Here is a 13,638-nt window from a genome sequence, read left to right on the forward strand (position 1 = left end):
GAAGGAGAGGCGAGGCCAAGTAACGTTGCGTAGAGACAAAAGTGGACGAAAGAGAGGCAAACCTGCGGCTCCACAAGTATAATTATAACGTAACATAGACTATATCGATATAAACGATATTGTCACATCTTATATCTCGTATGAAAATATATCGATATTTTTAAAAAACTCGATATATCGCCCAGCCCTACTTCTAGGGGTGGGGGAAAAAATCGATACTGTGTAGTATCGTGATATTTTTTTTGCTAATAATGTATCGATACAGGGACAGCAGAAATCGATATTTTGTTACAAAAAAAGTTTTTGTGCTCTGACTTCAGAGCATGTTGATCCTTTTTCTGAGCAAGAATCCTGACATTCCTTCACTGTCCAAATATGTTTAACTTTTTTATGGCAGCAATAAACATGACAGTTTACTTATTTTAATTTAAGACACGTTTTATTTTAATTACGTTTTAAACTTTTTTATTTAGCATTCAGTTAAGTTGGACTAGACTGTAATACAAACCGTTCAGTTTGTCAACAATAAAACTGACTGAAATGAGAGAAAGACTGAGTGTGAGAATTTGATATTAGATAAAATGAATATTGATAAAGTTTACCTTTATGTACAGAATCTGAATATTGCAAAATATTTTTAAAAATTGCAATAATATCGTATCGTGCGTTAAGTATTGTGATAATATCGTATCGTGGGATGTATGGTGATTCCCACCTCTAGTGCCTTCTATTCTCTCTCAAATCTGCCATTCTTCTCCCAAAACCCTCAAACTCCTGCTCTCAGGTCCTATACTCTAGCACCATACTCCATAGCAGCTTTGCTAGTAAAGGTTCAAATATGTTTCCACTGTTTCCACTCTGCATCGGTCAAGTTCTTGTATTTCTCTGAATGTTTAGTCTCATAATGATAATTCAAATTGTAATCCTTAAACATGGTAATCTGCTCTCCACAAACCAAGCAGATGGCTTTACCTCTGACTTCAGTAAACGAATACTTAGCAGTTTATGTGTTTGTTAAAAACTCTGCATGCGGCATCAATCTATCTTTTTGTGCGTGTCAGCTAAAGCCTGTTGGGGCTAGAAAACACACTTCTCATGAGCGTCAGTTCCATTGCTTCCACAGTGAGACTGCAGATGCATGAGTGTAAAGAAAACTTTCAGTAGCCTTCAAAATAAAAGCAACAAAGTTATATTGTGATTTCACCCTGAAACAGAATTTCTGGTGGGGGGGGGGGTGTATGAAAGAGTAATTGGCAACCGAAACAAGACAACTGCAAGATTTAGGTTTGAGTCCTGACTTCCTGTTGATGTGTGGCGGGCTGGTCAGGGACACTCACGGGGCAGGAGGTGGTCAGGAGGCCGTATAATGCCCAGGTCTGTTTTGAAAGGACTTTAGGCTTTCCCTGTCAACATTATTTATCACCATTAATGTCTAAATTGACAGTGTGATTTTGCATTAATAATATGCAAAGCAGTGTAGACCATCGTCAACCTGTTGTAGGCAGTGTCAAAAATGTGTGAACCAATCAGTCTGTGGTAACTGGACTATTATTGGTACTTTAGCATCCTGCTGACAAGACACAATTTAATAATCTGCAGCCTTTTTTGATCTGTCCAGGTCCACTTTAACCTACACAGAGAGTCCTCCCCATCAAGCTACGTGCTGTTTATTGAAAGATTGCACACATTGTTGGATCCCCAGAATGCTTCACTGTAATCAAATGCCTGGAGAAACACACAGTAACGCAGTGCCATGCATCTCACATACGTTTTCTCCTATGCAGACACACTATCATGGTTCAAAGATCATTTGAACTGGGCTAAAAGTGACACCTGGTAGCCCGTCTGTGTCCTAATGGAGATCTTTTTATTACATATCAAAACCCAAAACAACACGATAGCTGCTTTGGGTTTGAAAAAGGGTCCTGGATGCTTACAGGGCCCCTCTGTTTGCAGTTTGCAGTTTCCTCCAGGAGCCCCAGGTTTGCCTGCCAGCAAAAACATGCAAGGTTGAGTCTTCTGTTACTGCGACCAAGCTTACATCTGGAGTTGATCCCACTGCTCCTTGTACTTACAGAAGGATGAGTTAAATGCAGAGAATGAGTTTCCCTACTGGAGTCAATAAAAGATATCTATCCTCTTATCGTAAATGTCCAGAGTAGATTAATATCTGATGCTGTTAGTAAGTTAACATCAGATATAAGAATAAACTGTGGCAACTGGTTATTGTAAGGGCAGAACGCAAACGTTAGACAGCTGGTTTTCATATTCAAAACTAAATGCAGCAATTAAAAAGCAAAATAAATAGCGAATGTCTAAAATAAAGAAGAAAAAGAAAAAAATAGACAAAAGAAAAACTGTTTTTAGCATTCAATTACCATCAGCAGTTTCAGGCTTCAGCGCATTTATTCAGACAGAAAGCTTCTCTCTGTAAGCTGGTTTCCAGTTTGCACAGAAATGTTTCTGGTTAGGTCAAATTACTCAACTCCAGACCTCAGAGGATCCAGTCTGTCAACTGTACATCAGCCTGTACAAGCTCTACTTCCTCTTCCTGTTTCACCTCCACAGGAAACAGGAAGTGGCACTTGGCTTTATTCCCATTTGTGCGTCAATCTACACAAGGTTCTCTTTGAAAGGTGCTTTGCATTAATATGCCACAGCAGCAGTGAGTGCAGCAGTAAACATACCTCATCCTGCCCGAAACCATTTTACACATCAAACGCTGGACATTCATGCAAATTAGGACTCATTTAGAGCCAGAGTTTGCCTTCAAGCAGTCCTAGCCTCACATGACTCAACATGAGACTCCCTTCAGCTGACCTGAACAACCTCTTTAACCATTTAACAGACTCTCTCACACATTGCCTTAAAGTAAAACCATGCACCATCAATAAAACATAAGTGCTAACGAGTTTTGATGGTGCCTGTCTGTAGTCTAGACACTCATTCAGATTCTTAGCGTAAAGCTAAGCTTGCAAGGATGAAACAACATCACCAATTTGCATAGGTCATACTAATTCAGTATATCTATATCTAAATCATAGGCAGATCAAGGAGCTTGTAGTTCTACTGCCAAGCTTCAAAGGGTAAATATTTAAACTCAATCTTGATTCCCAGCAGGTCCTGTTATTTTTCTAGACTGTGTACATTAAATAACACTACAAGTAGTATTTAAACGTAAACTCTTAGATCACCTAATCTGTCACAGTCTTTAAACTTCTCTGCCTACCTGATTCAATGGTCACATAATGAATGATAATATTTTCCCATCATCCAACCAAAAGACTGCATCTCACCACAAATGTTAATGCTTAAGATCCACTCAAAACAGGGATTCATTATGAGCCCATCTTTCAGGTCAGCACTGTGCTTTCTTTCTTTCCTTCTCTTTCTTCGTGGCTTTTTAAGAATATCTTATAAGACCCAAGAGACAGACAGCCAGAGGCTCTGCATCAAATAACAGACATCCAAATAAACTTGAACTTAAAAAACTGACCCCTGAGCATGTGGCCTACATGTGGCTCAACTCGCCGCACTGCCACTCTGGATCCCTGGGGGAAACAAAGAGACCAGCCTGGATGTTACAGGCGAACACTCCACAGTCATAACATCCCCGCTGTGCTGTTGACAGGAGTCTCCGGCACACTTCGGACATTGTTTTGTCACCGACTCAACAAGCGCATCCGGCTAATTGTTGCAGTTTGTAACAGGGACTGGGAAATGACACGTCCAAGCAGCATGTGGGTATTTCAGCTGTCCTTTCTATGTATGTGTGTGTGCATGTTTGTGTGTGTCTATGGTCTGATTTCAACGTCAAGAATGAGTCCAAATGCAGCTCAACTTCATAAACTTATAAACACTGTGTGGCACATAAACCCTGCCAGTAAATGTTTTTGCAGGTTCTCTATTTTCCCCAGGAGAGTTAAAGAGTCACCAGCAGTTGAAATTCCACAGACACTTAAAGTCATGCAGTACTGAACAGGTGAGTGAAAGAGCCCGCAGCAGAGTAACAGGCTTCACCCGCACTCAAATGTTGCTAAAGGTTAGCACTACTAAAGGTTAGTAGGTATCTACGTCTGGGTGATGTAGTTTGTGGACGAACCTTTCTAACCAAGCTAGCTCGCCTTAGCTGACAACATACTGTATGGTCACATGTGGTTCCTAAGAAACAAGATGGTAATGATCATGATGCTCTGCTTTTTAAGTTGGGATTTTAAAAGCACACCTGCAAATTAGTGGGTGCTATCTTTCTTATACAGTCTGTGTATGTACACAAGAGCATCTTTTAAAATGTGTTAATTTTACATTATTAAATGTTAACAAAACAAAAAGATGGTTATAAAATATCTCAGTCATTAGATTACAAAAAGGAGGAATAACAAACAAACATTCAACTGCTTTGTTTAACACCAAAAGTGTAGTTTACTCAGAGCCACTACAGTCAAAATAAGAGTGACTTCCTTTGTTCTATAACGCCCTTCCATATGCATATGTTGAAAACACAGGATGGGTGGAGCTACCAACAGAAGGAAGAGCTTGGGTGAAAGTGGCTTGCAAAGTGGCTTGCACATGCACAGCAACTATAAGCAGGTTAGACAGTAGATCCTAACATAACATTTGCCAGCTGGATGCTGAGGTGGATGTCAGCTGAGCCACCAGCTGATATGGCTGGGACTGAGATCAGCTGGACTGCAGCGACTGCTGCAGAGCTTGACTTCTGCCTGGCGTGAACTAATGTTATTCTTGAGTCTATTTTTAGTCTGAGTTTTACTGCAACAGTCTACATTATTTTTGCTGAAATCAAAGGCTGGATGAACTCTACTTGAACTTCATCTTCAGAGACAATGTGCTCCCAGTATGAAAACAAATGGCCCGAGTGTAATGCTGAAGAAATGACAAAACAAGCCAAAAACAACCGTTTTTTGGTTTTTAAAAGGGAGCGGAATTAAAGAACAACAGTTGTTAACAAACAAATGAATCACAATGACCCTTAACAAAGCTTTTATCTGTATTTAAAATGCTCCTACAATAACTTAAATATGATTAAACTTTGCAGTTAAAATTGGGACAGTAACAGGGACTCATTGTTCCTGGTGGGAGAGCAACAACAGACCAGGATAAGAGCTCTGAAAATAACCTCTACACAAACAGTACTTTGTGAAAGTACTGGATGGGTGGACGGCTCTTTGGGACCTGAAGCACCTCTTAACTTCCGCTGTCACCACAAGCTGTGCTTGTATACCTATATCCTCAGCTCTCTAAAAGGCTTTTTGTAAAACCCACATTGTGGGAGGAATCACATTTTTCTCACAGCTTTCAACAAAAACAGAGCATAGAAAAACGCCTATTTGCTCGAGCGGATGTTACTTATTTTTAAAGTTCATGAAGTCTGTGAGAATAAAAAAACGGCAAAGAAGGAATTTTGGGAGAACAAACAAGCCCTGTGGTAAAGTTCAGCTCCAATTCTTCATTTTTTTATTACTCTTCAAAGTATCAAGAGTTTTGCATTTCAGCCTAAAGTCAGCACCATAAATTCCTCAGATATCTTAATGTGCAATTTTTCCATTTGATTTTCACAGAGCAATGTTGGATATACACAGCTCTGTGACATTTATTGATTCAAAGCATAAACTCATGTCTGCCAAATCAACTTTAATGCTGCTGATTCAGTGTTGGCGGACAGATGTCACGATCTGCACCATGCCGCTCACCTCTAGCAGCTCTGAGACGATGGGCAGGACCTCTGGGTTGCAGATATCGATGGAATCATCCCTGTAGGTCTTCTTCTTGTAGCGGATGTTTCCCAGGTGGAGGATGGCTGACAGCAGGGAGAAAATCCTGAAAAGGAACAAAGGTACTTTTCTTTATCACATCAACAAACTCCACCTTCTTACTGAGCAGGCTTTACAGTGGATATTAGGGCATCATGAAAACGTATTTATACTTAAATACATATTGTAGGGACTGAAAAACTGAAGTAATTAATCCTATCGATTAATTTCCAAGAACTGTGGTTTACAAAACATAGGTATTAATATGAAGCCCTATAGAAATAGTTTTGGGAAATTTGGGAAAATGTATTTATTTTTTATATATTTTATTATATAATTCATATGCTTTCTTTCAAGAGTAAGATAAGAATACACGCTTCTTTTTTTAGCTAAAGCTAAAAAATTACACTTTGCAATAATTTTTTTTAGCTAACAGTTAGTTCAGTTAGTGATTTAAATCTTAGAAAGACTGTAAAAAAGTAAACAAGAAAGCACAACATGCTCTGAGCTGCTGAGACAAGCTGAAGCACCTTGTGAGAGACTAAAAATGCTTTGTGGTGAAAACATCAAGAGGAGCAGGGGTACTGAGGGAGCGCTAGTCTGCTTTAGTGTGGTAACATTATCATAGCTAGACAATTCCCTGTTTTTTGTCCCAGTGCATAGGTTTCTTCAAAAAAATAAAATAAAATAAAAAAGTACTGAGATAAGTTTCTAAAAGCGTTCAGACTCTGACTGTTGGCTTGTAGTTCTTTAATCTTACTCAGTTTTACACAAGAACAGGTTACAAGCTAATGGTTGTAGCCATGCAGCTAATCTTACTGTTTGCGTGTTGTGGGCAGGAAGCCAACCATCTCCATAGCCAGCTGCAGCCGCTCAAAGTCGTGTTTTAGATCTTCTCCTTCCACTGTGAAGCAGTCCTGCTGGTGTCAGGTGGAAACACACAAAAACAGACGAACACATAATCACTACAAAGCACATAAATTCAACAAAAACAAGATTCTTTATATTGTATCTGTTATTAAAGTGTGTACCAGAAGCTAAAAGACAGCATGCTGTCTTTTTGTGACACTAAGCAGGGTTTCCCCACAGAACTTCTAATATAAAATGTGCCCGATTTCCTCAAATTATCAAAGAAAGTTGCAAAATAACACTGAACCCCAATAACAAGACCTCAGCTCTCCTGATGAGATTTATTTTAAGTGCTTTTTCTAAAAATGCAATTAAAATAATTGTGAATTATTGCAATTTTCTAACGTATGTGCAAAAAGTCAAAGATTAAAATATTAGATATTTGTGTCTTACTAATGTGCTCTATTTATAAACTTATTGGACACTTCATTAGGTACACCAGTTCAACTACTTGTAAAAACAGACAATAACAAAGAAGCAATTCAATAAATCAAAATGCGACAGAGACTTAATTTTTATGCAAGTGCCTTTGAACGCAGCATGACTGTTGCTGCAAAATTAAAAAAAACTGCTGCTCTATTGGGATTTTAGCACAGAATCATCTCTAGGGTTACAGAGAATGGTCAGAAAAGAAAATATCCACTGAGCAGCATTTTTTTGTGCCAAAATGTTGATGCTAGCCATAAGAGAAAAAAGGCCAGACAGAGCATCACGTCAAGCATTGAAGCAGATGAGGTTTAGCAGCAAAAGACCACCCCTAGGAAATAGAAAATAATGGCAGCAGCCAGTTTAACCCTCAGCCTCCTAGTAAATGCACCTATGGTATAAATTTGAAACTCCTGCGTCACTTCATTCTCAAGTTATCAGATTCATAAGATTTTCAGAAAACGTAACCTCTGACCCCTGAACTTAAGGCCGAGGTTACTCAGATTTGAACTCGTCCGAGATTTTCAGTAGTAGTCCTATGTCTCTTCATTCTGGAGTTCTCACATTCGCAAACTTGGGTGTCTATCTCGCCCGGCCTCCTGCCTGCCCGCCCAGCAGGGTGACGACAATATCCCATCAGCCTTTTATAGCCTCCCTCAAGTTGAATCTTGCGTCTTTAGATTCATAAGTCAAGTCTAACATGAGTTTATGTGACACATGGCAGTTAATTATGAGAAAAGCACATTCACTGGGTTGGACCACAATGTAGAAACTGAACTTTAAACTGTTTTATAATCATGGTCATCAGACTCAGCTAAGCAACTAACAGCAATTATTTATAGAAACTGCACATTCCTTTGTGTAATGAATGTAAAAGAAAATACAGTTTACAGGGTTTATTTCAGCTGTTGAAGGGGGAAACCCTGCGAAGTGAACACAAGTACATTCCTGTGTAATCATGAGCCATCGCACAGTGTTTGAAAGTGTTTTAACAATTAATGAGTAAAGCAAAGGAATGAGCAGCGCGAGGATGTGTACGTATACAATCATAGCGTGTGTGTTTGTCTCTTCGAGCCCTCCAGTTAGTCGGCGTGTCTCTGCTCCAGCAGCGAGCCTCTGTCAGGCACATAATTAGCACATACCACAGTGACCGGCCGGCGAGAGAAGACACAGGAACCCATAATCCACACTCTGGATCTGCCTCTTGTACCCTTTACCATTCAACGCTCATCTGCTTCTCCATTGTTTTCCTTTGGCTTCGAACTTGTCAGGAACTGCAGAGCCAACAATCAGCGCATTTCTACAGTGAGCTTCTCCAATTGCAACAAAGGGGTTTTGAGGCTTCTCGGGAAAAGCCAGTTTTCAAATTGCCGGGTATGTTTTAAATCGGCGCCAAACAGCACAATGTGATACGTTGAAGGAAGTTGAGAAAATAAAGAGATCAATTTTGGCAATTGCAATGGAATACTTGGGTTGAAAACCAAAACCTTAGCTCGTGGTGCTCAGACAAAAGTCGAGAAAAGAACAAGGGATTGTTGAGTGCAGTAAAGTGATGATTAAGAAACAATCTGTTCTTACTTATTTTAAACAAAGAGTCTATTTTCACTTCAGAGCTTGAAATTGTAATTTCAGGCCAGTTGCAACAGTTCTGGTGCATTAAATCAAGCCGGGAACCCTGCTGACTGTGCACATGAAGCTTTTTAACAGATCGCTCGAGGATTCTGTTAAAACTGAACGTGCGTCCAGTCAAGGCTTTCCTGTTATTTACCATGACTTTAGTCAAGATTTATTCCATGGACCAGCCGTGCAAAAAACATCAGCATGCCAACCCATCTCTAGACATTCCACACAGCCAAAAACCAGAGATACCCAAACAAGCGCAAAATGCAAACCAGCAGCCACCGAGACCCAGAACCAAACACCAGACTGCACACATCAAATGCAAACATCCAGAAAATGTTTGGTCTTTAGGATCTTTAGTTAAATACTCAGATTTTTCATTCACATTCATTGTTTAAGTGGTATTTTAAGCCCCAGACGCTGCATCTGGAATCTGTACACACTTGTCACTGCTCAAAGTGCGTCTCTATTTACTGCAGCACACATTGACCAGTGGTAGAGGTCAGAGGCCAAACAGGCCCAGAGGGTTGGTCAGGTCATCAGGCAGCTGTCAAAAGCTGCCACTCTTTCTGTGTGTGTGTGTGTGTGTGTGTGTGTGTGTGTGTGTGTGTGTGTGTGTGTGTGTAGACACTGACATCATCTCCTTGGGTGGTGGGGTCTCTCATGAGGTCATTCAATGACCTCTGGGAGAGACAGTGTGTCAGCAAACAGTGAGATGGGAGGATTGTGCGAGAAAGTAATAACAGAAAGGAGCCATTTACTAAAGCAAAGCTTCCAAGTAATGGATCATAATGAAAAAGACAGTCAGCTTCTCTAAGTATTTGGACTTTGGCACATTTGTGTAACATTACCTCTGTATACCACCACATTCTTTTCTTGGTTTCATTACCATGCAAAGAATTCTGCGATCATGCACTTTAGTCCTTTGTGGGCTTTCAGCACTTTTGGTACTGCTGAGCTGGCCGGTGCAGTCACCCTTCGTAAAGTTTGTTATGTTTTTCTGGGGGGGGTTTCTGTTTTTTTCCTGGCTAATGACGGCCTTCCTCATGCCATCACTGGCATTTAAAGGTCCAATGAACAGCTACCTAACGCTAGATTAACACTTGGAATTAACTACAGATCGTTTATCTGCTTCATGAAATAAAGAGGGAACAGGCCATGAAACCGCTTTTCAGTCAATTTTCCCTTTGCAATTTCTGCCTCTGAAAATGGGGGACTATGAATGAAAATGGCTGTAATTCCTAAACAGTTACTACAAACCTTTGGTTAAACCCTTGAGTTAAGTCCAAACTTCAATCACATGTTGATGGTTTGATCTAAAATTGGTGATGGTGTACAGAGGTTAGGGCCTAACAGTATGCCTTTTTGCTTCCCTGGCAAAAAATATAATAAAAGAAAGAAATCTAATTAAAAACAGTCTATTAAATCTAAGATTAAAAAAGCTACACTTAAGTGAAACCAATTTCATGGAAGATTGCTAACTGGTCCGGTTCAGCAACAACGTCATAGTTTCACGCCTGGCTTCTTGGATCCTTGTAGGATCTCGTGTTTGCACCAATTTCTTGAAAATCCAATGGCCTCAGAAGCGTAGCACAGTAATTAACGTGGCTTCATAACATTTACTGTAAATGGTGCAAATGATGCAGAGATACAGCATGAATCAAATGAAGAGAGGAACACAAATCGTATCTTAAAAACCTCAACAGAAATTTCTCAAACCACTCCTGCAGCAAAAGCCACATGTTCAGCATGACTTAAATGATTCTTCTTATAAGCAGTTGTTAAGTATGCTACCTCAGCCAAGGAGCTTATGTTTCTGGTGTTTGAGCTCATGGTTGACAAAAAAGCCTAAAAACTAAAGTACGATTCGTAGTGTGGTGTGTATTGCCAACATGCACAAAGTACAGTAAGACTTAAAATATGTCACGTTTTACCTCTGAACTAACCTTCAAGGTCAACAGTTTGATCTGAAGTTCAAAGTAATAATAATATTACCTAGAGCTATATTTACAACAATGTTTCTTACTGCCATTGTTTGTACTGACAACATACAGGCATGCAGGTAATAATATATGGGGATTGTAAATATCACGTTATTTTATCATGACTTTGTTATGGGCGTGCAGTAACAGATTATAGCCGTTTAAAGACAAAAACAAGTTGAGTATAAATGTGTGCTATCGCTGTACTTTATGTTGTTAAATGCCTCCAAGCAAGATATGAAGTAAAGGATATTCTGCAGGTGTGGTATGAGAAAAGTCCATTAGCTTGTAAAATTAATAGGGATTCACAACGCCAATGAGAGCTTTTTAGAGAATACTCAAAATATTTGTTTTCATTCATAACAAAAAGAAATGTTTCAGAGCTAAGAAACAAAGAGTTGAAAAAGCCAAAGTCAAGAGTGAAATACAGTAAGTCCACAGGTCGTATTTATACTGACCAACTCTCATGTCAAGTGTTTGCTCGCCAGCAAAGTCTAAGTAACATAATCTCCCATTAGCAGATACAGGGGCCTTTAAACAAACACAACAAATCCCACTGACCAAACATTACTCACTTCAGGTGGAGGCTGGCAAGACAGCGGGCAGGCTCAGAGACCAATGAAACGGCAAAAACACACAAACACACATAAAACGGACCACACAGCTAGAGGGAAGTTTCAGGATGTGAAGCTAATTGACCACTGCTCAAGCTGACTAATAGACTTAGGAGTATTTTACCAATTGTTCAGGTCAGCGCTTGCCCTATCTTTAATGTTACCGCGAAGCATGAAATTATGTTAAATTTACATCCTAGTCAACGTACTTGAAGGCCCTCACCACAAATGCTTGTTTAACATTGATGGAAAGTGTCGCTGCTGCAAGTCTGCTTCTCGTTTTGAACATGGTTACTAGTATCATTTGGATCAGCGACACTTTTGAGTGCTTGAAGGTTCTTCTTACTCCTTTCCCTCCTTACTGTGGTAAGCAATCGATGCTATCAATATCAGCAGTTTTTGTGGCTCTGTGATAACAAACCAAAACTGCAAAACTTCTGTCATACGCACATTAAGATCCTGAACCTTCCCTTTAAAGATGGTAGTGTTGAATTTGTCACCTATTCCCCAAAAGCAAAGCACGCAAAAGCCAAAGGACAAGTTTAAAGGGATGCCTTATTGTCCGAATACTGTTAATAAGCATGTCGTCACCCGTCATTTTATTTTTTTTAAACGAGAGAAAGAGATTCATTTACTTTGAAAAACAGGCAAAAACCTTGAGTTACTGGACAAAGTACAAAGAGCAAACGTCTTGAGACGGAACAGCCAAATACAGTCAAAAGATTACACTAAGGAATCCCTTTAAACATTTTAGAGCACAACCGGCGGAGGTCAGCCCAGGTCGCCTCCATCTTTTTCACTGAAAGCGGGCGGGTGTGGAAAGCCAAGAAAGAACAAGACTAAGACTGGCACCAAAAACCCAGTGTACCACGACACACCCATGGACACAGACGTACACAAACAGCTTGTCATCCACACGATACTGACCAGCTCACTCTCATAGTAATTGTCCCAGTAGAGTTTGTGCGATTTCTTTGTCATCTGGAAGTAAGGCAGAGCGGGTTAAGAAGGCTTGAGTTACACATACGTACAGTATGAAAATGCAATCTTTAAAAAGACTGAGGAAGCAATGACGCATACTGTTAAGACGTGAGGGGAGAAAAAGAATCTCACGAAAACAGACACACATCCACAGAGTCACGAAAATGAAACCCCGATGACCTCATCAGGGTTTGGCATTGGAAAAAAAAACACACCATCTGTGGTGCAAAAAGTAGTTAGATATTTTATGTAAGTAAAAGTAGTGGCAAATATTAATTAATTACAATTTTGAAAGCGTTTCCTATCTAAATTAAAACTACTACAATACTATCATAGCACAACTGGATAAATGCTGTTGATTCCTTAATGTTATAGTTGTGTTTTTAATCATTTTGCTTTTTTTAAAATTCAGACTGGTTAAGTTAGTGATTTATTTATCCTAAGTTATCCTAAACATTAACTTTAAGCTTAAATCTGTATCACACTGCAACACCTTCTAATGTGTAAATCACAATCAGTAAAGGAATTAGTAACTAAAGCTATAAGCAGAAATTAATCCAGTGTTCAAGTGTCAAAAACACCCTTCCTAACATTGGGACAGTGTATCCGTTATGATGTTATGATGGTATCCCATACCATCATAACATTGTCATTTGCAGTGATCATCGTGGATGGACAAACTACGCTGTGATGTCTTAGCCTTGACATCACAACATGGCAGAAAAAGGGGAAAAATGCCTGTTTATATAAAACTCTCTTCTAAAACAAAAAGTAAACAAGTGTTTTCTTTAATAATTAGCAGTGTAGCAAATATATTACTGAGTAAGGTTTGCTATAAGCTAAATTTACTCGTGCTAGCATCAGCTAACTTCTTGGATAATGCCAACTAATTGTTCAGATAAAGTGATTGGTCAGTTGCAATGCTGATCCTGGACCAGCATTGTTATGATGATATAGGAACAATACCAACACAGGGATATCGGATAGACCACTGGAACTCAATAGTTTAGATTTTGTGAAGTCTTAAAGTTATGAAATGTTGCTGCTTTGACTGACACGTGCTAAGACATACAGAACAGACGTAGCCACCACGATGTAACTCAGTGGTAAATGAAGTCTAGTTAGGAAGCCTTGAGCTGAGGAACAAGACTCACCAAAAAAGACTGGCTAGCAGCAGATTGTTAGCTGATGACAATATCCTGGATCGCTTTCCGTTCTGATTCAATGACCATAAAATTTACCAGTTAAATCCACAAAATTAACTTTGTGTTCTGCTCAATACGACCTGGAAGTAGCAATTCTGCACACTAAAGGTTTCCTCGTAGGCGTCTTATA

At 39.5% G+C, this 13,638-nt stretch overlaps 1 protein-coding gene across 17 annotated transcripts in view; it reads right to left on the reverse strand.

Annotated features, from left to right (window-relative positions):
• The window catches only part of LOC309709734 (unconventional myosin-IXAa-like), a 155,694-nt gene that overhangs the window by 57,472 nt on the left and 84,584 nt on the right, over window positions 1-13,638 (reverse strand). For 14 of the 17 annotated variants that reach the window (XM_082538526.1, XM_082538525.1, XM_082538524.1 and 11 more), the window contains exons 6-8: window positions 12,250-12,303; window positions 6,591-6,691; window positions 5,712-5,838 (exon numbers count right to left, since the gene is read on the reverse strand). In XM_082538526.1, coding sequence (XP_082394652.1) covers window positions 5,712-5,838; window positions 6,591-6,691; window positions 12,250-12,303 — 282 coding nt within the window. The remainder of the gene's footprint in view (window positions 1-5,711; window positions 5,839-6,590; window positions 6,692-12,249; window positions 12,304-13,638) is intronic. The other 3 variants (XM_082538527.1, XM_082538521.1, XM_082538520.1) reach the window with 3 other exon arrangements.

The sequence above is a fragment of the Aulonocara stuartgranti genome (assembly GCF_965226115.1).
Source record: "Aulonocara stuartgranti genome assembly, chromosome: 7".
NCBI classification, from domain to species: Eukaryota; Metazoa; Chordata; class Actinopteri; order Cichliformes; family Cichlidae; genus Aulonocara; species Aulonocara stuartgranti.